The 24,274-nt window shown below is 57.3% G+C and overlaps 1 protein-coding gene across 1 annotated transcript in view; it reads left to right on the forward strand.

Annotated features, from left to right (window-relative positions):
- Positions 1-1,308: 1,308 nt before the first annotated feature.
- The window catches only part of MACROD1 (mono-ADP ribosylhydrolase 1), a 147,935-nt gene continuing 124,969 nt past the window's right edge, over positions 1,309-24,274 (forward strand). Inside the window, 5 exon segments of the mRNA XM_045893433.3 lie at positions 1,309-1,570; positions 1,572-1,652; positions 1,655-1,745; positions 13,847-13,948; positions 14,468-14,584. Of these exon segments, the coding sequence (XP_045749389.1) occupies positions 1,442-1,570; positions 1,572-1,652; positions 1,655-1,745; positions 13,847-13,948; positions 14,468-14,584 (520 nt within the window). The 5' untranslated portion in view covers positions 1,309-1,441.

Here is a 24,274-nt window from a genome sequence, read left to right on the forward strand (position 1 = left end):
CATCCCGGTGGTGCCCCTGCATCCACATGGCTCACTGTGTGATCCGCCCCACAGCCCGCCCTGGGTTATTGCCACACCCAGCACCAGAGAGGCCTGGAACACAGGGCACCTCTGCAACCAGCCAGACCTGAGCCCTTTTTATTTTTTTAAAAGATCTTTATTTATTATTTATTTGAGAGAGAAACAGCGGGAGAGAGGGAGCGAGCACAAGCATGGGGAGCCGCAGAGGGAGAAGCAGCCTCCCTGAGTAGGGAGCCTGATGCGGGGGCTCCATCCCAGGACCCTGAGATCATGACCCGAGTGGAAGGCAGACGCTTAACTGACTGAGCCACCCAGGTGTCCCTGTCTTATTCTTAATTTACAGCTCAAGAAGTGAGTCTCAAATGGACTGCGTACCCCAGGGTGGCAAGCTGGTACTGGAACCTTCTCTGGGACCCTGGCTCCTCCTCTTTATAAAAATATCTACTATTTCTTTTCTTTCTTTTTTTAAGATTTTATTCATCCATTTGACAGAGAGAGCGAGAGAGCACAAGCAGGGGGAACAGTAGAGGGGGAGGGAGAAGCAGGGAGCCCAATGCGGGACTGGATCCCAGGACCCTGAGATCACGACCTGAGCTGAAGGCAGACGCCCAACCATCTGAGCCATCCAGGCACCCAACTATTATATTTCTCAAATAATATTAATAGTGTAGAAAAACATAAGCTCATATTTAAAAATCTACCTTCATAGTCTTAGTAAAAAAAAATTAGAAAAAAATAAAGAAAAAAACCATGCCAATTGTTCCACCCGAGAACGCCTCTTGGAACTCAAATTTTCTGCCTTCACATTCCACGGTTTGCACCCTTCCTTTCAGTCGCGTCCCCGTCTGCCCCCAGGGCTCAGCTGCCTGGGGAAAGTCGCCGAACCGGACGTACCCGTTCGCGCTGCTTGTCACCTCCCCGGGGCCGGCCGGCCGGGAGGGACCACGGCTCCTGGGGCCCGGATGGGGTTGCGGGATGGGGTTGCGGGGGGGCGCCGCGCCCGCCTCTCCGAGTTCGGTGTGGAGCGCCGAGCGCCGCGGACGCAGGGCACAGGCGGCCCGGGGCCGCGCCGCGGGGAGGGCGGCTCCACAGACCGCGAAGTTGGCGGCGAGCCCCGGGGGGGCGCCAGGCAGCCGCGCGGCTCTCCGAGAAGCGGGAGCCTCCCACCCGGCGCCCGGAACGGGCGGAGTCCGGGCGGGGCGCGCACGTGTGTATACGAGTGCGGGGGCCCGTCCGGCGGCCGGGACTACAAGTTCCAGGGTGCCCAGCGGCGCGCTCGGGGTTTCTGGCCGCGCGGCCCGCCAGCTCGGAGCCGGTCGCCGCTAGCACGCAGCGCTCGGTCCCGAGCGGATCAGGGACGGACTCCCAGCCCCGTAAATAGAGTCCAAGTGGGCGGGGAACCGCCCCGCGCCGCCCGCTCATGTCTCTGAGGAGCCAAGTGTCCGGCCGCCTGGCTCAGCTGCGCGCGGCGGGGCAGCTGCTCTGCGTCCCGCGCCCCCGGGCCGGCCCCTCGGCGGGTGCCACGCGAACCCGCAGCAGTGCGTGCGGCTCCCCCGGCGGCCCTGAGCGCGGCCAGCCCCGGCGCGCGGACCCCAGCGGGAGTTGGGGCTTGGGGGGCGGCGGCGGTGGGGCGGAGAGGAGCGCCGGGGTGCGCACCTGGGCCCCCCTGGCCATGGCGGCGAAGGTGGACCTGAGCACCTCCACCGACTGGAAGGAGGCAAAATGTAAGTGTAAGCAGGAGGGGAGCGCGAGGGGCGAGGGGGCTGGACAGCACCCCACCAGCAGCCTCTTCCACCCGAGAGACCCGAGGAAGTTAAGGCCTCGTTCGCCCAATATGGACCCCTCCAGTCACAGCCACGCCCCCCGTGTGCCCAGTCCCGCAAACCACTTCACTCCGTACGAAGGCCAGGTCCCCTGTCGGGGGCAGTGTGAGGACGACCTTACCCCGCCGGCACGGGTCACAGGGCACGCCCAGGGGTCATCCAGGACCTACCTCCGGACTCCGATGTGCGGGAGGAAAACTGAGCTGACGAGCCAAGGTCACTGAGAGTCTGTGGCAGAGCTGACGTTAGGCTCCTGAATTCCCCATGCTTTGTGCAGTATGGTTTCTCAAGTGGTGGCATTTTAGGCAGAGTGGCAGGAAATGGACGGAGGGGACAGTTCTGGGTGTGGTGTCCCACCTGGGAGGATCAGACAGCCCCTCAGAGTGGCCTCTGTGGGCAGGCCAGTCCCACCTCCACCACACCCATACCCTGAAGGCTTGCCTCTCTGGGCTGGTCATCTGGTGCCCTTTTGCCCTCATCCCTGGCCTCTGGCCACTTGTGAACAGTTTCTGCCCCATTCCTGGGGGACACAGGGCTGAGGGGCTGCAGGGCAGAGACAGGGCATTATGTCTGTGAGAGCAGTTACACCCTGCACCCCCAGGAATCAAGCCATTTCCTCCCACTCTGGGACGGGTCATGAGTCCTGGTCCGGCGTGAGTCCCAGGGCTGGACTCTGGGTCCCCACACAGAACAGGGAAGGGAGGGCATCCGGCCTACAGAGCCCCAAATAGTCTGGCCGGCTGCTCAGCCAGCTGCCGCTGCCCTTCAGAGCCTGCTCCCAGAGCTCTTGTAACCATTCCTGGCTGGATCCCCTTTCAAAAGCACAGGGGAGGCTGCTTATTGGCTGGGCCTCTGTGGGCTGGCAGGGGAGGGTGGGGGTAATGGGAAGGCGTCCTCAGAATTAGAGGTAGAGTTCAAGATGACTTTACCCCCTCATGAATTCCTTTGCTGGGATCTTCAAGTGCGGGCAGAAAGCACTTGACTTGGCTCAGTGCGCACACAGAGTGTCTGTCATGCCCTCAGCCCGGGGCCCTAGAACCCTGGTTAGGGCGGAGAGTGGGGGGCTGGCTGAGATTCCTGGCAGGGGGACTGGCCCCACAGGGAGCCTGCCTTCCCTTCTCTGTCAGGAGCAGCAAGCCAGCTTGGTGGGAAAGAGAGCTAGGAAGGCAAGGGGCCCAGCCACCTGCTCCTGGATCTGTCACTGTTTCTAGGATCTAGGTCCCCACCCCCTCCCATTCCTTGGTGCCCCTGAAAACTTCCAGGCCTTGTAAAGCTGACAGGCCAGGGATTCCCAGGCTGCTGTGGTATCTCTGCTTGGAGCTGGGATTTCCATTCGTTCATCATTTTTTTTTTTTTAAGTTTATTTATTTTGAAGTAATCCGGACACCCAACATGGGGCTCAGACTCACGACCCTGAGATCAAGAGTCACACGCTCTTCAGACTGAGTCAGCCAGGTGCCCCTCATTCATCGATTTTTACTGAGCGCCTTCTATGTGGCCAGCACCGTTCTGGTGCTGGGATGCAGCCATGAGTGAGACAGGCAAGGTGCCTGCCCTCATGGAGCTTCTTCGATAGGGGAAGGAAACATCTGAAAACGTCAAACCAATGGGGCAGTGCCAGGCAAAGGCCAATGCTGTGAAGAAACCGTGGCAGATGGGGCTGCCTGAGCTCCAGGATCCAGTCAGGGAGCAGTGTGAGGAGTGGTGGCACTGGGCGTGAAGACCCCAGCAGGCTTGTCGGGGTGATCTGTGTGTTTCCGTGATCTATTTTTGAGTAACAAATTACCCCCAAATTCAATGGCTTACAACAGCAAACGTTTATTACCTCACAGTCTCTGAGAGTCAGGAACCTAGGAGTAGCTTAGCGGGTGGTTCTGTTGGACTTGGTTACAGCTGTGAAGTGTCTGTTGGTAAAGGCCTCAGACCCACCCTGGGGGTCTCTCCACAGGGCTGCTTGAGTCACCTCACGACATGGCAGCTGGTTTCCCCCAGAGACCAAGCCAGAAGCCACAGTGCCTTTTTGTGACCTAGTTTTTATTTTTATTTTATTATTTATTTATTTTTAAGATTTTATTTATTTGACAGAGACACAGAGAGAGAGGGAACACAAGCAGAGGGAGTGGGAGAGGGAGAAGCAGGCTTCCCGCTGAGCAGGAGCCCGATGCGGGGCTTGATCCCAGGACCCTGGGATCATGACCTGAGCTGAAGGCAGACGCTTAACGACTGAGCCACCCAGGCGCCCCTGTGACCTAGTTTTTAAAGTCCCACACCGTCTATTCTGCCTTATGCTGGGGCTTAAAATGGAGTCATGGAGTCTGGCCCACATTCAAGGGGAGGGGAATTAGTTTCCACCTTTGGAAGGGAAGAGGATCAAAGAATTGGGGGCATATTTTTAAAACCGCCACACTGGGGAGCTGCCTCAGCTGGACTCTGCTTTTTTTTTTTTTAAGATTTTATTTATTTATTTGACAGACAGAGACACAGTGAGAGAGGGAACACAAGCAGGGGGAGTGGGAGAGGAAGAAGCGGGCTTCCTGCTGAGCAGGGAGCCCAATGCGGGGCTTGATCCCAGGACCCGGTATCACAACCTGAGCCGAAGGCAGCTGCTTAACCGACTGAGCCACCCAGGTGCCCCTGGACTCTGCTTCTGATTGGGGTCTAAGCTTTGGTCCTTGAAAACCCCCACATAATTTTCTTCCTTATGTTCTGTTTACACTTTGAGCTGACTTATGTATACTGTGAAGTACATTAAGTAGACAGACCTCAGGTGTACGTATGGTCAGTATATTTTTACATAAATATCCAGTTGTGGTCAATAGGTTGCCAGCACCCTAGAAGGTTCCTCTGAGCCCCTTTGCAATCAGTACCTCTTACTGCTTCTTGAACTTCATGTGAACAGAGGCATACAGTGTGTCTGGCTCCTTTTACTCATAGTTGTGCGGTTGATGTGCCTTACTGGATGTACCAACAGTTTGCTCTTTTATGGCTGTGTAATATTCCATCGTGTGGATGTACCACATTTTGTGTACCCGTTCTCCTGTTGATGGGCATTTCGTTTTCCAGTTTGAAGCTGTTGGGAATAGAGCTGCTCTGATTATTCCTGTCCATGTCTTTGATGGACATGTGCTCGCCTTTCTCTTGGGGATATACATAGGCCTCCAAATGCCTGTCTGTGCCTGGGATAATCCTCTCTCAAAGACTGGCACACAGTAACTGAACTCACAAGAGCCTGATGTAGGTCAGAAGGTTGATGCGCAGCTTGCAATAGAAAATATAGTGGTGGGTCTGGAAAGTGTGCCAGGGCAGGGCCTCCTCTCCCGTGGAAAAGCCACGTGGAAGCCAAGTCATTGTCCTAAGTTCACTTGGCAGCATGTGTTCTCAGCTGGAGAGCTGGTTGAATGATTTTGGAAGTGGATCCCATTGCCCTGGGCAGGCTGGGGAAGCTTCCCTGCAAGGGGTGGACCCACCCACCAAGGATCCCCTTCCTTGGGTGGCTGCTCAGTAGTTCCGTCTCTCTGCACTGTTGAGTGCCTGCTCTGGGTTCTGGTGCAGGATGCCTCAGCTCCCGGCCCAGTGAGTCCTCTGGACACATGGCCGAATTCTGCCTTACCCTAGGCATTCCCTTTCTCCGTCTTAAGCTGACTGGCCACTCCTATAGACCTATTCTCCCTCTGGGGAAGTAAATACCACCAGGCTGGATCTTCCTGGGTAGGAGACAGTCAGTCCTTTGGGGAGATCTTCATAGAATCTGATTTTACTGGCCAGAGGATTATTTCTCTAGTTGCCTCAGTGATGGGGAGCCTTATTATCCCCACAGGTGGTGTCTTTTTATCACAAGACTGTGGAAACAGTCGTACTCTAAAGGCAGTTGGGCATGAGGGGACTTAAGGTTGGGCACTGGGGGCATCTAGGAGCTGTGTCACCACAGGGGTGGGGGTCACAGACCCTCCTTCTGACCTGCATTGGGGGCCGAGCTGTCTGCTAAGAAGATGACGGACATTGGTGCCATCAGACTTGGGCCAGCCGCAACACCACTGCTTCCCTGCTCCCCGAGCCTCAGTTTCCTCCTCTGTGAAATGGGACGAACAGCACCTGATTTGTAGGTTGTGCTGGGATCACATCAGAAACCATTTTGTATACAGCGGTGTATAAGAGGGTCCACGGTGTACAAAGGGTCTCCAGTGACCCCCTTTCTTGTCAGCCCTTGAGCTTCTCTCCTCTCTCTGCGCTGTTTTGGCCACAGCAACACTGGATTTGTGTAAATTTGTCTCCCTCATGGTCTCAAATGCTGGAGCCCGTGACCTGCATATCCTGAGCCACATTTCGTCTCCCTGGCATTATAAGCAAGGGCACCTATTCTCCAGGCTCCCTTTGCACTGGGCAGAGACGGCTCATTTCAACCCCCGTGGGGTATCATGCAGAGCAGATGATTTCTCTGACTTGACTACCGAACTGGGGAACCTTGCAGGCTCACCTGGGAACTGGGAGGGGGGTCTTCTCCCACCTGCCTTGGTGTGTCCCAGTGTGGGTGGAGGCGAGGGGGCCTAGGGAGAGCAGAGAAGCTCCGAGGTGCCTCACGCTCTGTCTCCCCGTGGCTCGGGCCACGGACTTTGACCAGACCCCACTCTTGGGGGGGGACGGTGAGCCCAGGTGATTAATGCCCCTGCCGCTGTGTTCCCAGAGCCCCGCCATTATCAGCCCTGTCCACCTGGCCTTCTCCAGAGGAGGAGCCTCCCTCCGTGCCAGCCTGCCCTCACCTCTCTGAACACCGTCTAGCAAAGTGCCATAAAGACACTTCTTAAAACACATCATTGAATTCCCGTTCGCCCGGTGCACTTTATGGTTCTGGCGCAGCCTGCATCCGCCAGCTTGGCTTCTGTGCCCGGGAGCCGCTGAAAGCCTCATCCAGGGTCAGGCCTCCCCGTCAAAATTTACTGCAAACATCTTTTTACAACACCTGTCTCACTGAGCTGTGAAATCCTCGCACCTTTCCAAAAAAGAAAGAAAATTAAAACGTATGTTTTACATCTTTTATAAGAAAAATAAAACTCACTTGTGCTTTAAGTCTGCATCTGTCCTTCTGGCAAAAGGAGGTAGAAAATGTTATAAATGCGTGGGGCCTGTCGGACAGATGGAGCCAAGGCGATGAGGATGACCCTTGGTTCCTCGGAGCCAGGGGAGTCATAATTGGCTTCTCCTGCCCCATAAATCAGAGACCCACGCAGGGTGTCGCTCCTCAGGGGTCAGTTGGGCTGCTGCCTCACTCTGGAGATGAGGACAAGGCGCCCCACATTCTGGCCTCAAGAGGTGTGTGCCTGGGGACCGTGAACTGGAAGGGACAGGCTGACAGATGTCCCCAAGGTCAGCGCCCAGTCGGCTGATAGCAGAGCCAGGAGTTCTGGCTGTCTTCCTGCTCTGGGAAGTGGAGCCATCTTTTGGACTTTGCTGGAAAGAGGGGGCTGTGTGGGCTATGCAGGCTGTGGGCCACTCAGACCAGCCCTTGGATCCTGGGGAGGATAGCGCAGGAAGGAGCCTTGGGCTGTGTCCCCTCCTGGCTTGCCTGTGGCAGCGACATACCTCTGTTTCTTCTGGAAGGCAAGGTGGTAGCCTCTGCCAGATGGCGTCTGTGAGGGGACTCTAGCCATTTCCAGGCTCCCCAGACTAGTCCTATGGGGTGCCTGGGGCTTACCCAGCCACTCACACAGCACACGGGAGTGCTGTGGGGTTGGCCTGGGTGCTGGCCGGCCAGTCCCTGCAGCGACTCGGCAGGCACATTCACTTTCCGGCCCTGGGTTCATCTGGCTGGGAGAACCCACACTTGGGCGTGCCAGGGCCTCTTAGAGGGAGATATCTGTGGTCTCAACTGTGCAAGAGGACAAACATGGGCACCGAAATAATTCAAAAAGCTCCTCTACCCCCTTATGCCTCCAAGTTGCAAAAGAAAAGTTCTCCCCCCGATTTGGTCTTGTTTGGCTTTGCCCTCTGAATCTTCACTTGCAGGAAGGACTACGTATCTGCTGTGTGTCTTGCACTTTGCAGCTTCCAGATATTCTGACAGTCCCTTGTCATTCACGGCAAGCCTGCCCAGTCCCTCTTCTAGAGATGAGGAAACTGAGACTCAGGGCGAGTGACCTGCCCACAAATGTGATGTCAGGAGCTCGTGAGCCCAAACCTAGTGGGACCAAGGAGCAAGAGGAATTGGAACCACAGTAGCCGCCTGGACCAGCACGTTCCTTCCAAAGGCTCTGTTCCTCAGATGGGAGACAAGCCGAGGTGGCTGCCACAGCCTGGCTTTTGCTCTCTGGTCCAGCCGTTCTAGATTTCTCTCCATTTCCCCGCTCACATGCTCTCTCCTACCTCAGGGCTTCTGCGCATGTTGTCTCCTCCACCCGGACGACTCTGTTCTCTTTGCAAACATGCCCCCAACGTTCAGGTCTCAGCTCAGTCATTCATCGATTCATCCCGCAGACGCCCGTGGACGCTCACACATGCCATGCGCTGTGCCAGATGGTGGGAATCCAACGTAAACACCACAGATCCCCAAGTGGCCAAGGTCAAGTAAGGAATAAAGCATAGCAGGTGGGGGAGGGGCTACTATGGGAGTGGGGAAGGCCTGTAAAGGAAGGTTAGGCCAAGGGCAGGGCAGGTGCAAAGGCCCTGAGGCAGCAAACAGTCTGGCCATGGGAGGAACTGAAAGGTGGTTGATGTGCGTGCACTGCAGAGGTGTAGGAGGTAGAGCATAGCTTGTCCGGAGGCAAGCAGTGGAGGAGGTGAGGGGAGAGGCAGGGTGTCAACATGGGCCTCAGTAAGGACTTGGACTTTGAACTGAGCTTTAAACAGAGGTTAAATAGAATTCTGCCCCTAAGATTCCTGGGCTGCTGAGTGAGGAACAGACGGTTGGGTGGACATGGGGAGTCCACTGGGAGTAGAAGGCTTCTGGGTGGTGCTAGGGAGCCATGATAGTGGCTTGGCCCCTAGTGGGGATGAGCAGAAGGCTTGGTTTTGGGGGTATTGTGGGACTAAATCAACAGCCTGCATATGGATGGAGCCAGGGGACTAAGAGAAAGGAACTGCCCATTTTGGGGTCCTAGCAGAGTCGAGAGCTGTTCATTGAGAAAGGGAAGAAGGAAGGAGAGAAAAACCATGTTTGGGGGGAAGGAGTCAGAAGTTCAGTTTTGCACATGAGGAGTTTGGGGTTGAGAGCAGGCAGTGGGCCTTGGGGATCCAATGCTCAATGCTCGATGATGCTGGGCAGAGAGCTGAGGGGCTGGAGGTGTAGCCCCCCCCCCGCCCCCCCCCCCCCCCCCCCCGACCGACCGGATTAGTTGAAAGAGGGTTTGGAATGCATGGGATTGATGTGAAGACTAGGGGGAGGGTATAGATTAAGGAAAAGGGGAGGCAACAAGGAGACAAGAGGGCCAGTGAGTGGGGTGGGATCCAGGAGAGGTGGGGTCCTGAGGGGGAAGAGGGGGTGGGAGGTGCTAAGTGCACAAGGGAGGACAGAAGGGGCACTACATGAGGCCACGTGGCCAGTGCGGTGTCTCTGACCTTGGCCTTGGTGGAGAAGTGGGGTGAGACTGGTGAGGGCTCAGGGAAGCATGGGAGGCAGGAAGTAGGGGCAGTGGGGGAGGGAGACAGAGAGGAGGCCGCAGCTGCAGGGTGTGGAGTGCATGGTTGAGGGAGGCTTTATGACCTTGAGACATGAGAGGGTTGTTTGAGGGCAGACAAGACAGTGGAGGGTGGAGGAGGAGCTGTAGGAGTGAGGCCTCTGGAAGGTGAGCAGGCAGCCTGGGCTGAGGGAGGGAGGGCCTGGCTGTGGTGTGGGTTCCCAGCTGGTAGCAGGATGCAGCATCTCAGCTGGAAGACAAAGTGGGGAGGCTTGGGAAAGGGGAGAAGGGTGAGGGGGAAAACTTCCCAGGCAGCAGCTGGAGCTGCCTGGCAGATGGGCCCGCAAGGGGACAGAATCAGGAATTTAGAGGGAGCCTTCTGTTTGGTGATGGGATTTTTCTCTAGCGATTTGCAGCCTCTGGGGCAGACCAGGGAAGTTAGAGGTACCTCCTCCAGTGAGCTGTCCCGCCTGCCCTCTGCTTGGTCAGGCCCTAGGACCTCCCCTTGCCTCCCACCTCCAGGCCTGGTGCCTGGTGGGTGCTCAATAAGTTGACTGCTCTGCATTCAGACTGCCAGGGAGAGACAGAAGCTGGAAGGAGCCTGGCCTCCCCTCCTTAGTCTGTTCTCTGCTTCGTGGTACTGCCCGCCAGCCACTGAGTGCTTTGCTAGGTACCCACCTAAGCCTGTTGTGCTTCTCATTTAGAGCTGGAGGGAGCTTTCTTTACCCCCACTTTACAGAATAGGGTAGTCAAGCCTTGGAGAAGCCCTTCAGCTCTCCCCCAACACACAAAGAAAGGAGCGCTTAAGTGGGAGCCCTTGGCCTGTTAGTCAGATTGTACGTGGGGTCACGTGTCCAGTGGGGAAGGTGGCCTCTTGAGAAGGGGAAGCAGGGAGATGGGCTGTGAGCATCAGGACACACTGGTGACAGAGGGGGCCATCCCCACTGGGGTACCATTCACGGTAGGATATCCTTGGCCTCTTAGAATAAAAATGGTGCTGCTTGGGGTCAGGGGAATTTTTAATCTGTATCGGGTGAAAGCGTTTATTTATTTATTATTATTTTAAGATTTTATTTATTTGAGAGAGAGCACAAACAGGGGGAGGGCTTAGAGGGAGAGAGAGAAGCAGATTCCCCGCTGAGCAGGGATCCCGGGACTCTGGGATCATGACCTGAGCCGAAGGCAGACACTTAACTGACTGAGCCACCCAGGCGCCCCTATTTATTTATTTTTAAAGATTTTATTTATTTATTTGACAGAGAGAGGCACGGCGAGAGAGGGAACACAAGCAGGGGGAGTGGGAGAGGGAGAAGTAGGCTTCTCACTGAGCAGGGAGCCCGATGCGGGGCTCGATCCCAGGACCCTGAGATCAGGACTGAGCCAAAGGCAGACGCTTAACGACTGAGCCGCCCAGGCGCCCCTATTTATTTTTAATGGAAGTAGAGTTGACAATACAATACTGGTTTTAGGTGTATGGCATAGTGATTTGACATTCGTATACATTGTAAAATGCTCACCATGATAAGTGTAGTCCCTCATCTGTCACCACACACTGTTATTACAATATGATTGACTATCTTCCCTAAGCTGTACTTCCCATCCCCGTGACTTACTTATCTTATAACTGGAAGTTTACACCTCTTAGGGGGTGTAAACTTTTGCCTATTTTGCCCATCCCCGTACCCCTTTGCCCTCTCGCAACTATCAGTTCGTTCTCAAAACAGGCTGTTCCTGTTTTGCTTTTTTAGATTCTACATGGAAGTGAAATCATATATTTGTCCTTTTCTGTCCGACTTATTTCACTTAGCATAACATTTTCGAGCTCCATCCGTGTTGTGGCAAATGGCAAGATTTCATTCTTCTTTATGGCTGAGTAATACTTCATTGTGCGTATCTACCACCTCTTCTTCATCCATTCATCTATTGATGGCTACTTTGGTTGCTTCATCTCTCGGCGATGGCAAATAATGCTTTGGTGAACATAGGTGTGCATGTATCTTTTTGAATTAGTGCTTTCATTTTCTTTGGGTAAATACCCAGAAGTGGAATTACCGGATCATAAGATATTTCTGTTTTCTTTCTTTTTTTTTTTTAAGTAATCTCTACACCCACTGTGGGGCTCGAACTCACAACCCCAAGATAAAGAGTCCCATGCTGCACCCACTGAGCCAGCCAGGTGCCCCTGGTAGTTTGATTTTTAACTTTTTGGGGGCCCTCCATACTGTTTTCCATAGGGGTAGCCCCAATTCACATTCCCACCAGCAGTGCACGAGGTTCCTTTGTCTCCACATCCTCGCCAGCCCTTGTTATTTCTTGTCTTTTTGATACTAGCCATTCTGACAGGTGTGAGGTGGTATCTCATTGTGGCTTTGATTTGCATGTCCCTGAGGATGAGGAACGTGGGTATCTTTTTTTTTTTTTAAGATTTTATTTATTTACTTGTCAGAGAGAGAGAGAGAGCACAATCAGGGAGAGCAAGAGGCAGAGGGAGAAGCAGGCTCCCCGCTGAGCAAGGAGTCCGATGAGGGGCTTGATCCCAGGACCCTGGGATCATGACCCGAGCTGAAGGCAGACGCTTAACTGACTGGGCCACCCAGGTGCCCCTGTGAAAGCATCTTTAATCTGATTCAGGTGACCCTGGGATGTAGTCAGTCCTTAACAGATTTCGTGGCTCCTCACAGCGTCACACGCGTGGCCCCTCCGCTTCACACTCCCTGCCCCATGCCTGCCCCCTGCCCCATGCCCTGAATTTCACTCACCCAGGACCTCGAACATACTGTTCAGATGGTGAAACGCCCTTCCCTGCCCTGGCGACCTCCCATTTGTCCTCCGAGTCTCCCTGAAGCCCCTGGCCGGGGCTTCCTGCTACCTCCCCTCCCGCCCCCGGAGCGTCTTCGGAGCTTGGATGGCTTGCCTGATTGTGGAGCACTCAGCCTCTCCTCTGCTGGCTTGTAGGTTCCCCAAGGGCCAGGACCACGTCTGCCTTCGTGAGTGTTATGTCCTTGTACCATATGCAGGACTTGTGCGTCGTAGGCGTTTATGGAAGAGGGTGGGAAGCGGCTCCCAGAAAGTGTAATTCTGGCTTGAGCCACAGTTGAAGCAGATTTGGGGTGCTACGAGCCTTTTATAATCATCCCAACCATAACACTGAGCTGTGGCTGTGAGCCGGGCCCTTTCCCTGCTCCTCGTGCATCCATGAGGGACAGAGGCTTTGGAGGGACTGGCTTCTGCAGGGCCGAGGGCATGTGTGGAGGACCCCCCTGTCTCTTGAAAACCTGCCCTTTGAGGCCTTTTCCGTGGAAGGCTCCAGGAGGCGAACCTTCCTCTCCCACCACGTCCCCTAGTTGCCCCCCCGCCCCCAACAAGTCTGCATATTTTCTGATGTTTTTTGAGTTCCTTGAGTGTGGCCCTTGCTGTTTGTTACCCACCCCCCAACAAGTGGTGAGTGAGGGCTGCTCCATCTGGGGAGCATGTGGTCTAGGGAAGCGATGCCCGGCTGAGAGCCTGGGTGCCTGGTGGCCTCAGGCCGGCAGAGGGAACCCACGAGCCAGAAGCCTGGACTGCTTGTGGGAAGCCTTGGAAGGGGGCTCCGTGCCCCCCGAAGGGAAGACCAGGCCCAGGGAGCAGGGAGACCAGGCCGGGTAGACCCAGAGTCTGTGAGCAGATGGGGCGCCTGGCTCCCCACTCACCATCGGTATGACCCTCCGTGTGCTCATCTGTAGGATGGGGACAATTCTCGCTGCTCCCTTGGGGCACACTGGGAGAAGCCAGCCGGGCATCTGTCTGTGGGGAACTCTCTTCCAGGGCTGGGGGGCGAGGGGAGGCTGTGATCAGGCACCAGATCGGCTTGGTTCTTTGGCTTTTTGAGGATGTTTGTCCTGTCCCCCATGTCCTGCTGCCCACAAATAACCATGGCGATGATGTGATGCGTTGAGGATGTGACTGATGATACAACTCGTCCAGCGCCACCAACCTGTTTTCTTTATATGCACTGAGTAACTGTGAAATTATTCCACAGGGGGCCTCTTAATCCCCACTCTGTAAATGAAGAAATCAGGGGCCCAGGGGTGTGGACACAGCCAGAAAGGGGCAGAGTTGAGTTCTGAACTCAGGTCTGTGGTACCTGAGAGATGCCCTCTGTCTCCCTGGGCCTCAGTTCCCCTCCGGAACAAAGAGGGCCCTGCAGGATGGTCTAGGGGCCTCCGGCTCTAACAAACCGCCCCCCCCCATCATGTGCCTGTGGGAAGGGTGGACCTGGAGGGCTGGCTTGCATCCTTGGACAAGGTGAGAGTCCCGATGAGGAGGGGAGAGATACAGGGGGTGGGAGAAGCCCCCTGGACCGCTCTTCTCCCTTCCCGCCTTGACGCTCCTTCCTGCCTGCCCCCCCCCCCATAGCGTTTCTGAAGGGCCTGAGTGACAAGCAGCGGGAGGAACATTACTTCTGCAGGGACTTCATCAGGCTGAAGAAGATCCCAACCTGGAAAGAGACGGCGAAAGGTAGGCTGTGTGCCAGGGAGGGGCAGGTGGGTGGCCTCTTCAGACCCGTGTCCTGGGAGCATCATACCGACTAGGCCAAGAAGAATGGCAGCAGCATTCACGGGGTGTTTGCTGTGTGGGGGGCACTTTAAGTATGAACCCGGTCTGAGGAGGGTTCGGTTTTTATCCCCATCGTACTGTTGGGAAACTGAGCCCTGGAGCCACGACCGCACCATTGTGGGGAGCCCTGCACATTGCAGGCCTGGCAACCCGTCACCCAGGGCGAGTCACTTCACCTGCCTAGGCCTCAGTTTCCACGTCTGTAAAGTGGGGATGGATGACTTTAATGCTGTACCTGTGCTTAACCTTGGGAAGATTCAAGGGGACCCTGTGTGTGCCTCGTGCGAGAGGTACTCAATCATTGTGGACAGCCGGTGTCCGTGTCTGTCACCTGTCCCCTGCCTCTGGAGGTGGAGCGGGGTTGATAGAGTAGTGAGGGCCTCTCTCTGACCCCCACCCCTCGGGCCTCTGCTTGTCCAGGGGTGACCGCGAAGGTGGAGGAGCCAAAGTACAAGAAGGATAAGCAGCTCAACGAGAAGATCTCCCTGTTCCGAGGCGACATCACCAAGCTGGAGGTGGACGCCATCGTCAACGCCGGTGAGTGGGGGCTTCTGGCCGGCGTGAGCCAGAGACCTGAGTGGCCGCCTCGTCCCCTTTGCTCCAGGCTGCAGTGCCAGGCATGGGTGGACGCCACCTGGCTCCAGCGAGGCTCGGGCGGCCGGAGGAGGATGGCTTGCTGGCGCCACAGGAACCCAGTGTGTTGGCTACGCGGACTCCTTTCCCTTGAAACCCTGACCTGCTATGTCGGGGGCGCCTTGGCTGAGCTGCCTTGCAGCTCTGAGACCCATTTGCGGCCGGGAAAAGAGAGAGCTTGGCTGGAATTGCGCCGGGCTGCCCTGCCAGCAAGGCGGAGGCCAGAACAGGGTGGTCTGACCTCAGGGGCTGCCGACACACTGCTCTCCCTTCTCTGCCTCCTGCCTGCCATGCCCCCCTGCAGACCTGGAGCAGGCCAGGGAGTTTGTCAAGGGAAAGGTAGGGGCAGAGGCCCCGGTGCCCTAGGCTCAGCTTCCTGCTGTGGCACTAGCTGGCTTGGCAGTTTGTTGTGATGAGTGGAGGAGCCTCCTCTTCTCTCCCCTCCTGGGGGCAGGAGGAAGGTGGTTGCTGTCCTCCCAGGCTGTGGCTGTCTGGCCGAGGTCAGGAGTGGGGTGTCAAGGGACAGTCAAGTCCATTTGGTACACAGGCGGTTCGTGGGACAAGGACCAGCGGGGGCTGAATCCCAGCCCTTGTTCGCCGGCTTACCAAGCTTCACGGGGAGGAGCTTCCTTAGAGAAATGTTTGGAGACGTGGGCAGAGCCTCTTATCCGGGGAAACCTCGCTGCGCTGCCACCTCTCCACCTGTGCAGTCTCGACCCCCCCACCCCCACCCCGGGTCTCAGACCTCCTCCACCTTGCCCTTGGGCTGGCGGCCATTGTTTCTGACCCCAGGGTTGGCTAGGGAGCTGTGTGTTGCCCAGTGCCCCAGGGGACGTGGTGGAGCTGATGCTCTTCTTGATAAGGGGCTGGGCTCATGGGACCTGGGGAGAGGGAGCCACTCGGCCTGCCCCAGGCCTGCTTGTCTTGGTTTGGGTTGCCTTTCTGGCCGTGACACGGCTCTGCGTGTCTCTCTGCCTGTTTGTGCGATCACACAAGTGCCCCCTTGCCCCCACATTGCCCGTCTCGGTGCACAGGTGACCAATGACATAAAGGCCAGAGTTCCGACTTAGGGCAGAGGGAGCTCGGTCCCCTTTGGTTTCGGCTGGTGCTCCTGCTGTGTTTCTCTCGGGGCCACTAGGACGGGGTGGGGGGCTGCCAGCAGGCCTGCGTGTCCGTCTGGGGAGACGTGGGGTTAAGAGGAGCCATGCTGGGTTGGTAGATGTCATAGTGGCCCGGAAGAGAAGGGCCTTCTTGCTGCCTGGCCCCAGGAGGGGCTGGTCTGGGGTGGGAGGACTAAGCCTTGGAGCCAAGGCTGAGGATTCCGCCCTGCAGGCCTGTGGGGCTGTTCTCCTGCGTGCCCGAGGCCCTGTCCATCACGGGCGAGGGTATGAGAGGATTCCCTGCCCATACTTTTCTCGATGAGCTGCAAAGTGGCCAGAGGGAAAAGTGGGGCATCTTATCAGCCCCTTCCCAGCCAGGCTGGCAGTTAACAGGCCAGGAGGGAGGGGTGGAGACCAAGGTAGGGATGCAGTAGGAGCAGGGCGGGGGGGCTCTGGAAGCTTGCATGTAGGGCTGTGGGCGGGATTCTTGGCTTTTCTAAGTGTCCTTGCGCCTGGCCAGACTCCTGAGTGCGGTGGCTGTCAGCCCCTCTCGCTCTCAGAAGAGCACTTTGGTCCTGGCTGCATTCGGCGGCACTGGGTTGGGGGTGGGAGCGTTCACTGCATCTCTCCGGGGTCTCCTTGTCTGTGTGCGTGCCTGGGCTTCCGTCTCTCCTTCCGCAGGATATGGATGGTGGAAAACCCACCTGCTGGGTTGTCGGGGGCATTAGGGACCTCCGTGCGTAAACAGTGGTGCTCGTGCAGCCCCTGGCATGGACCAAGTCCTCATCCCCTGCCTCTGTCGTTGATGGTAGAATCCATGCCCCCATCATCACCCTGGGTATCAGCCCTGTCCCAGGAACGCCAAGGGATGCTGGGCGCCTTCTGCAGAGGAGCCGCTTTCATCTCTCCCTGCTTGCCTCAGTTTACCCAACACTTCTTGGTGTGTTTTCCTGGGCTCTGCCTTTTTTCCAGCGTCTCACAGCAGGGAGGACCCAGAACCTGTGTGGAACCCCAGGGAACGGCTGAGGCAGGCCCTGGACGTGGGGCTCCCATACAGAGCCAGCTTCCCCTCCGGGTCCTCCCCCCAGGCCTTTTCCCAGCACCGGTGTCCCGGCGGCCTTGCCACTGGTCAGACCCCAGGGGTTCTTCGTGGTCTTGGCCTGGAGCCCCACACCTGGAGTCCTCCGGCCTCCTCCCTGGGCACCCCCGCCATGGCCTTGGCTCAGCCCCGGCCTGCTGCCCACCAGGGGGCAGCAGAGATCGCGGTTTCCGCGCCCGGTGGCTCCCGTAAATCAGCCTGTTTATTAGCAGAATAAAAGTCGCGGCAACGTGGGGCTTTTCGGGGCTGCATAAATCTGGTCTGTGCCTCGTGAAACCCATATGTGCTTAATTCATATGTAAAGTTTCAAGCAGGAAGAGAATACGTGTCCATTAAATTCTATTTGACTTGATTATAATCATTAGCCATGAATAATTGCTTCTCAGCACCGACCACGGAGCCACCACAATGGGGAAAAGGAGCGAGCAATTATAGCGGGGTGGGAATTTTTAAATTTTTATTTTTGAAGCTAAGGGCAATGTTGGTCCCGTGGGGAGCGGTGTGGGTAGGACTGGGCTGGGGACTTGAGGTCAGCTTTGGACTTTCTGAATTTTCTGTGTGTGTGGGGGGGGTGGGGGTTGTCTTTTTTTGTCCCTATGGCCAGATGGGGGCAGGGGCAGGCGCAGGGAAGGTGCCATCGCTGGCTGGGCCTCCCTCCAGCTGCAGGGACCATGGCGGGGGAGCTGGGAAGGGCCTGTGAGGGAAAAGGGGGGTTGGGATCCCTAGAACTCCCACCATCCTGCAGAGCTGTGGGCTTGGGGTGTCTCCGGCCTGGCTGCAGGCTCCCTTCCCACCCATTCAGAGGACTCTGGGGGACCCTTGCGGATGGCAGGGGCCAGGTACCCTCCGTGCCTGCCTGCCTCCTTCCCTCCGCACGGAGCCACTCTGCCCACAGTCCCTTTCAGGACTTTGGGAAATCAGACTGTTTACCAACTGGTCCTCTGGCTTTTGAAGTCCAGACCTGCTTTTTACCCGACTCTGTTGGTATTTGAGATGTGATTGGAACGTATGTATACTATGTGTGGTGTCTGTGATGGTGGGTGTGTGTGGGAAGTGAGATGTGTGTGTGTGTGCGCGTGTGTGTGTTGTGATGAGAAGTATGTTGTGTAGTATGTGGAGGGGTGCTGGGGCAGAGAGTCTAGTGGGGGAATGCCGGGCAGGTGGGTGGCAGGGTTGGACAGGGGCAGGACCAACCCCCCAAGCACCCAGGTGCGGCGCAGGCGGCCTCGGGCTGTCCTTGGCTGTGTTTTCACGGGCTACCGCTGAGGCTGCTTGCTCGGGCAGTACCCAGAGAGTCTCAGGCTCCCGCCATCTGGTAGCCGGCAATGGCTCCTGCCCATGGGGGCACGCTGCATCCATCTTAATTAAATTGGGCTGCCATGCTGGCAAGATAAACCAGGGAGCCCCCTGCAGGCCCCTGTTCTGGAGCAGAGGATTCTCAGGGGCAGTGCTTGCTGCTCCAGGTTGGCCTACGACCCCCCAGGTGGTGTCTGGGGGGAGCCATGCCAGGCATCTCCTCCAGAGAAAGCTCAGGTCTGGGGGTCTCCATCCCGGGGAGGGGGGTGCCTCAGCTTGTGGAATGCTTCCATCTTCTCATTGCCATGGGGGGGCATGACCTTGACTGGGCCACTTCCTTGCCCTTGAGGTTTCCAGCTCACCAGGCCTGTGCCTGTGGGTCGCTAGTTTTCGGCAGACAGCTGAGTCCCGGGCAGGAAATGTCCCAGCACAAAGAAAGACCCCCATTCTTAGCCATCCCCAGGGTCTGGCTGCCAGCTTTGGCCTTCGGGGCCTAACGGGACAGAGCAGGGATGAATGTGATGCTTTGTGCCAACAGAAGGAATCTTTCACTTCAAAGCCATCCTAGGCCAGCGAGTCAGGGCCCTGGGCACAGAGGCCAGGAGCTAATTTGATGGGAATCCCAGCATTCCGGCTGGTGGCACAGTGGCCTCTGGCCAGGCAGCTCCAAACCTCTGTTTCCTCATCTGGAAAATGGACCATCCTCGGCCCCACCCCACGCAGGGTGGGCGTGAGGACAACACGAGTTCAGGCGCATCCAGTGCCGGGCCCAGGGCCTGGCACACAGTGAGCCCCTAGTAAATTGTTATCGGGAAGTCAAGAGTAAGAGCAGCTTAGTAGAATATAATGTGACAAAGCCCTGGGAGCAAGGTTTGAACAAAGTGCCATGCGACGCCGTAGGGACCAATTAATTCTGCCAGGAGGTGGTGGGAGGCAAGGCAGGTCAGTGAGGCCTTTGAGGGGCCTAGGCATGCGGGCCAGGACGTGCAGAATGGGTGGGAAGCCATGTTTCACCGCAACAAGCCGGCCTCACTGGGAGTTTTTAAGCTGCTTATTTATTTAAAATAAGGCATGAAGTGGCGCTCTGTTTGCTTAAGTCTTGGGTCTTTGATTTTCGAAAATCTGCCAGCCGCTGATCGCTCCCTCCTCCTCATGAGCCAGCCCCCATCCTCCCTTCATCCCTTCCTCCACTGCCTGGGCCCCCCACCCCCACCGCCACCCCCGCCGAGGAGCCCAGCCCCAGCCGTCCCTGGGCCACCGCTTGCTTGGAGTCTGTGTTTTAGAGACCGCCTTGATGGACTAGTGAGCAGGAGGGGCCCAGAGATGCCGGCTGCCTTGTGGGAAGCGATCTGACGCTAAACTGTCGCCGTAAATCGCTTTATCTGTCACTTCAGATTTAAATGTGTTTGCTGAGGCTTGCCGGCTGCGTCCCGCGGCAGCAACCTCTCTGCAGTGGGCAGAGGGGTGGTTGTGGGGCCGCCTGCGGGCAGCCGGGCTCTGCTGGGCCCCGGGGCCTCTGGGGGCACGCGGTGAGGACCCAGCACTCCCTCAGTGCCCACCCTGTGACACTGACCTCGAGGCATCCTTGAGGCAGGCAGGACTGTGATCGCCATTCTCAGTGATCAGACTGACGCAGGTGACTGAGTCAGAACTTGAACTCGTGCATGGCAGCTCCTTCGTTCAGCAGACTGCGGGGGGCCGGTTTTGCACCAGGCACTGGGGTAGGCCCTGCGCTACAAAAGACACACTCTCGGATCCCAAAAGTGAGGTGAGACCCGTGAATGGAAAGGGATAGCAAAGTATGTGAGGGCTGGGAGTCCTACCTGCAGGGGGGGAGGGGGGGAGACAATCAGGAAGGCTGCCTGGAGGAGGCAAAGTGGAGGCGGTGCTTGTGCTGAGAATGGAGCGCGGACTTTCTCTCTCTCCAATAAATGAATAAATTAAAAAAAGGGGGGAGCACCTGGGTGGCTCAGTCAGTTGGTCAGCCAATTCTTGGTTTCAGCTCAGGTCATGATCTCAGGGGCCCTGTGCCGAGCTCTGCACTCAGCGGGGAGTCTGCTTGAGATTCTCTCTCTTCTCTCCCTCTGCTACTCCCCCTGCTCATGTGTGCACTCTTTCTCTCTCTCAAATAAATAAATCTTCAAAAAAAAAAAAAGAAGGGGGCACTGAGTCAGAAATTGGAGGAGGGCTTTCCAGGGGCAGAGGGGGAGAGCCCTGGCAGGAAGGGGTGAGGCAGGGTGGGGGGGGCACTTGGGGAAACTCTGAGGGGCTTGGAATGAGCCATGGTCAGTCCTGAGCGAGGGTCTCCATCCAGATCTAGGCTGTATGCACATCCCATGCCACCTCTCCTGGCCTCCTGGTGTTATTATATTAGCCCACAGTGTCAGTGGGGGAAACTGAGGCTCAGAGAGGTGAAGTGACTTGCTTAATGCCACACAGCTAACCAGTAGTGGTGATGGAAGGGGAGATTTGCCAGACCCTAGAGCTTCCAGGAAATCCTTGTATTTTTTTTTTTAAGATTTTATTTATTTATTTGAGAGAGACAGACAGCATGAGCAGGGAGGAGAGGAAGAAGCAGGTTCTCTGCAAGCAGGGAGCCTGATGCAGGGCTCAATCCCAGGACCCTGAGATCATGACCTGAGCCGAAGGCAGATGTTTACCCGACTGAGCCACCCAGGCGCCCCAGAAATCCTTGTATTTTTGAGGGTGGGTGGAAATACCTCTTCTTTGTTCCCTTTTCTTCTCTGGTCAAAGAGTAGGTATGTTGTCATCTGCCCTCCCTGCAGGGAACCTGAGAAGTGCGATGGGTGTTTGGCACAGGGGGTGGTCAGTGCAGAAAAGATGGTCCTACCATCTCGGTGTGGGTTTGTTGGCCCCTCGATTGGCTGTAGCTCCTGCAGCCTGCTTGGTGCACCTGTTTCCCAGCCCCTGCCCCTGGCTCACCCCACGGAGCCCCTGCTTTGAGGCTGGGAGCAGCTTGTTATTCAGTGTCTGGGCCAGGGGTTGTGCCCACATTGCCTCATTTCTGTGGCAGGCGCTAGTATATCCCCCATTTTACAGATGAGGAGACTGAGGCACACATGGGGCCCTAGAGCTGGTAAAAGCCCGAGCTAGGAACCAAACCCTCACCTTTCAGACTTGGGGTTTAAGTGGGATACTTAGAAGCTCCCCCTTTCTCAGAAGCTCCTGCTACTTCTAGTCTTGGGGTGAGGGGCAGAGTAGATTGGAAAGCCAGCTGGGAGGCCTGGGGTTCCAGTTGGTCCCCTCCCCAGAACACCCGAGACAGTGCCAAGGCCTAATTTCCACCGCTGGAAGAGGAGGGTGGCTCGTTTCCACAAGGTCGAGAAGCGGTTACATAAATTCATAAATGATGGATCCCTCCTGAATTATTGAGATTCCCTTGAGGGCTGACAGGGCCTGGTCCAGCAAGCTGAGCTTGGCCAGTGGGCAGGCCTCGAGGACCCTGGAAAGGTCCTTCCACCCCAAGGTCTTCTGCCAAGTCTCCTGTGCATGAGCCAGATCCTTCTTGTCCTTCCACAGGGAACACGAAGGCGGGCCACAGACCCTGGACCCAGTGACCCTTTGTCCTGGGTTTCAGTGAAAGTTTGTTGAATAAATGATTGTTTAAATGCCTTTGAGAGTGGGTCAGACAGAGGGAGGGACTGGATGTGCCAGGGACCCCCTCTGGGCCTCCTCCTCCTGCCCCAGCCCAGACCCACTCTGCCCCTCACGGCTGGTCATAGATGCCAGGGCTGGAAGGGGCTGATACATTTTGCAGGTGAGTACACAGTGCGGGCTGCTCGAGAGGTTCCCGGCTCTGTGTGAGCCTCTGGGGATACGAGGCTCGATATGACCCAGTACCTGCCCTCAAGGCATTTGCAGGCTTGGACAGGAAAATGGGAGAGTATTTGAAGCCCAGAGGGGGACGGTGACCTGCTCGGGGTCACACAGCAGGAAAGTGGCAAAGCAGGGCTCCCTGACTCCCAGAGCTGGGCCCTTCCTCCTTGTCTCTTTTCCCCCCATCACGACACACACAAGGTCAGGAGACACATGTTAGGGCTCTGTTGCCCACCCGCCCCCTGCTGAGCGGCTCCTCCCTGTCCTTGAGGCCGGCTGGCCCCAGCACCTGCACCTGCGTGCCTGCCTGTGTTCCCAGCGTGCTCTCCATCCTGAGCACTGAGCTGAGGAGGCCGCAGCTTGTGGGAATGTGTGTGTTTTGAAATTAATGGGGACCATTAAATTGGCCAAGCATGAAAAGGGCTGGATCTGCAGCCCTTGGCTTGCTCTACCAGAATGATCCGCCAGCGCCTTGGCAAGAGGCTGCCCAGCCGGCTTCAGGCCTCTCCAGGAGGCTGTGGCTTGCCTGCCCGTTAAACGGATGGTACCCTGTGTCCCTAGGGGGTGAAGGGGTCTGGAGGCAGCACGTGGAAGCCACGGACCCTCCCCAGGGCCCAGGGCCCCTTCCTTTCCTCTCCACACCCAGCTCTGTGCAGCCAGCACTCTTTGCAGGGGTGCTGGGTTGAAGCTGTTCTCTCCAGACCCCCTGGGTGGGCTCATACCTACTTCCCAGCCCTGACCCTGGGGCCTCCTGGCTGAGGCCCGGCCCGGCCCCAGTGTGGGGTGGTCTCTAGGGTGTAACATGGCCTGAAAGAGAGTCCAAGGCTCAGCCCTGTCTCCCCCACCCCCTACTTCCCAGACTGCCCCACCTGCTCCTGTGGCCCAGTGCAGGGCATTGCAGGGGGAGTTGCTGGCCTGGGTATGGGTCTCACTCCCACAGCGTGCAAGCTCTGGGACCCTGGGCCCATCACCTAACCCCTGAGCCTCAATTTTCTTGTCTGTATCATGGGAAGAAGAGCACAGTCGGACCTGGCTCCTGGGGTTGTCGTGAGTTGAAAAGGAGACAGCACAATGTCTGGGAAAAAGTAAACCCCCCGGAAGTACCTCCTGTGGCTGCTCGTCTGGGAGGGCCGCTCTGACCCGCAAGATGGGGCCTGCTGTGCACGTGCTGTGCACGTGGGAACAGGGGATGGCTGAGGGTACCTCCTTCTTGTGCTTCCTGTGGTAAACTGAGTCCTTCCATGGCTGGGGTGGCTGAGGCAGGGGCCCTTGCTGATTTGGGGTTTCCTGGCCATGGGCTACAGGGCAGGTGGGCCAGGCCCCCGCCTCCCCGCCTCGTGCAGGGCCATCAGTGGGGAAGGGTGTGTGTTTTCCATGGGGACGGCCCGTGCGGGGCCAGGCTTGGGGATGTTCTTCCCAGAGGAGGCTGGGGACCAAAGTGCTCTCCCTGTCGGAGCTGGGTGGCCGTGGTGAGCCTGAGCGGGCAGAGCTGAAGCCATGCCCAGGGCCCCTGCAGCCTTCCCTTCCTCTCCCTCCTCAGAGTCTTCAGGTGCTTCAGAAGCTCACCCTTGGGGCTCATTTCTTTATTTTGCAAGTTGCTTGTCTGGATGCTTCCTCAGGCCCTGCTGGTGGCCGCGTACGCATGGCCTGTCCCGGGCTCCCTTTCCCTGCTGTCTGGATCGATTGCCCGTCAAGAGGGTGCAGCTGCCCCTGGGGAGGACGGCCGGGCCGGGGCTGGAGGCCAGGGCCGTGGCCGCTCACGAAATAGACCAGGGTAAAATCCAGCTCCACAGACCGCTTCTCCTAGCCTCTCTTCCCACAGGTGCGCCCTGTGGGAGGAGAGGCAAGTGGATGAGGGCCTGACATGCCCTAGGGGCTCGGGGTTGTTCCTAGCAGTGAGATACCTCACCTCACTAGACAGGGAGGGGGAGCCCCTGGGGTGGGCAGGTGCTCGCTGACCCCACGTCTTCATCTGCGGACAGGGCTCTGCATGCGGCCATGCCCACCGGTGGCAGGGGCACCCCAAGGATGCCAGCTCGGTAGCTTCCTGATGACGGGTCATGGCCGAGCTCCCCTGGGTGGAGGCAGGCTGCCCCTGGGGGGGACCCCTGTTCCCCACACCATGCACCCCCGCCCCCACCCTCCCACACCAGGGAGGTGACACAGCTATTTCTGTCCTCGTGGGATGTCAGAAGACAGAAGCCAGTGAGGACTCGGGTCCAGGGGTGTGGAGTGGGGTCCCACAGGGGTCCGGGAGGGTGG

The sequence above is a fragment of the Mirounga angustirostris genome, unplaced genomic scaffold (assembly GCF_029215605.1).
Source record: "Mirounga angustirostris isolate CCGP_5_RB_7025 unplaced genomic scaffold, mMirAng1.0.hap1 SCAF_13, whole genome shotgun sequence".
Classification (NCBI taxonomy): domain Eukaryota; kingdom Metazoa; phylum Chordata; class Mammalia; order Carnivora; family Phocidae; genus Mirounga; species Mirounga angustirostris.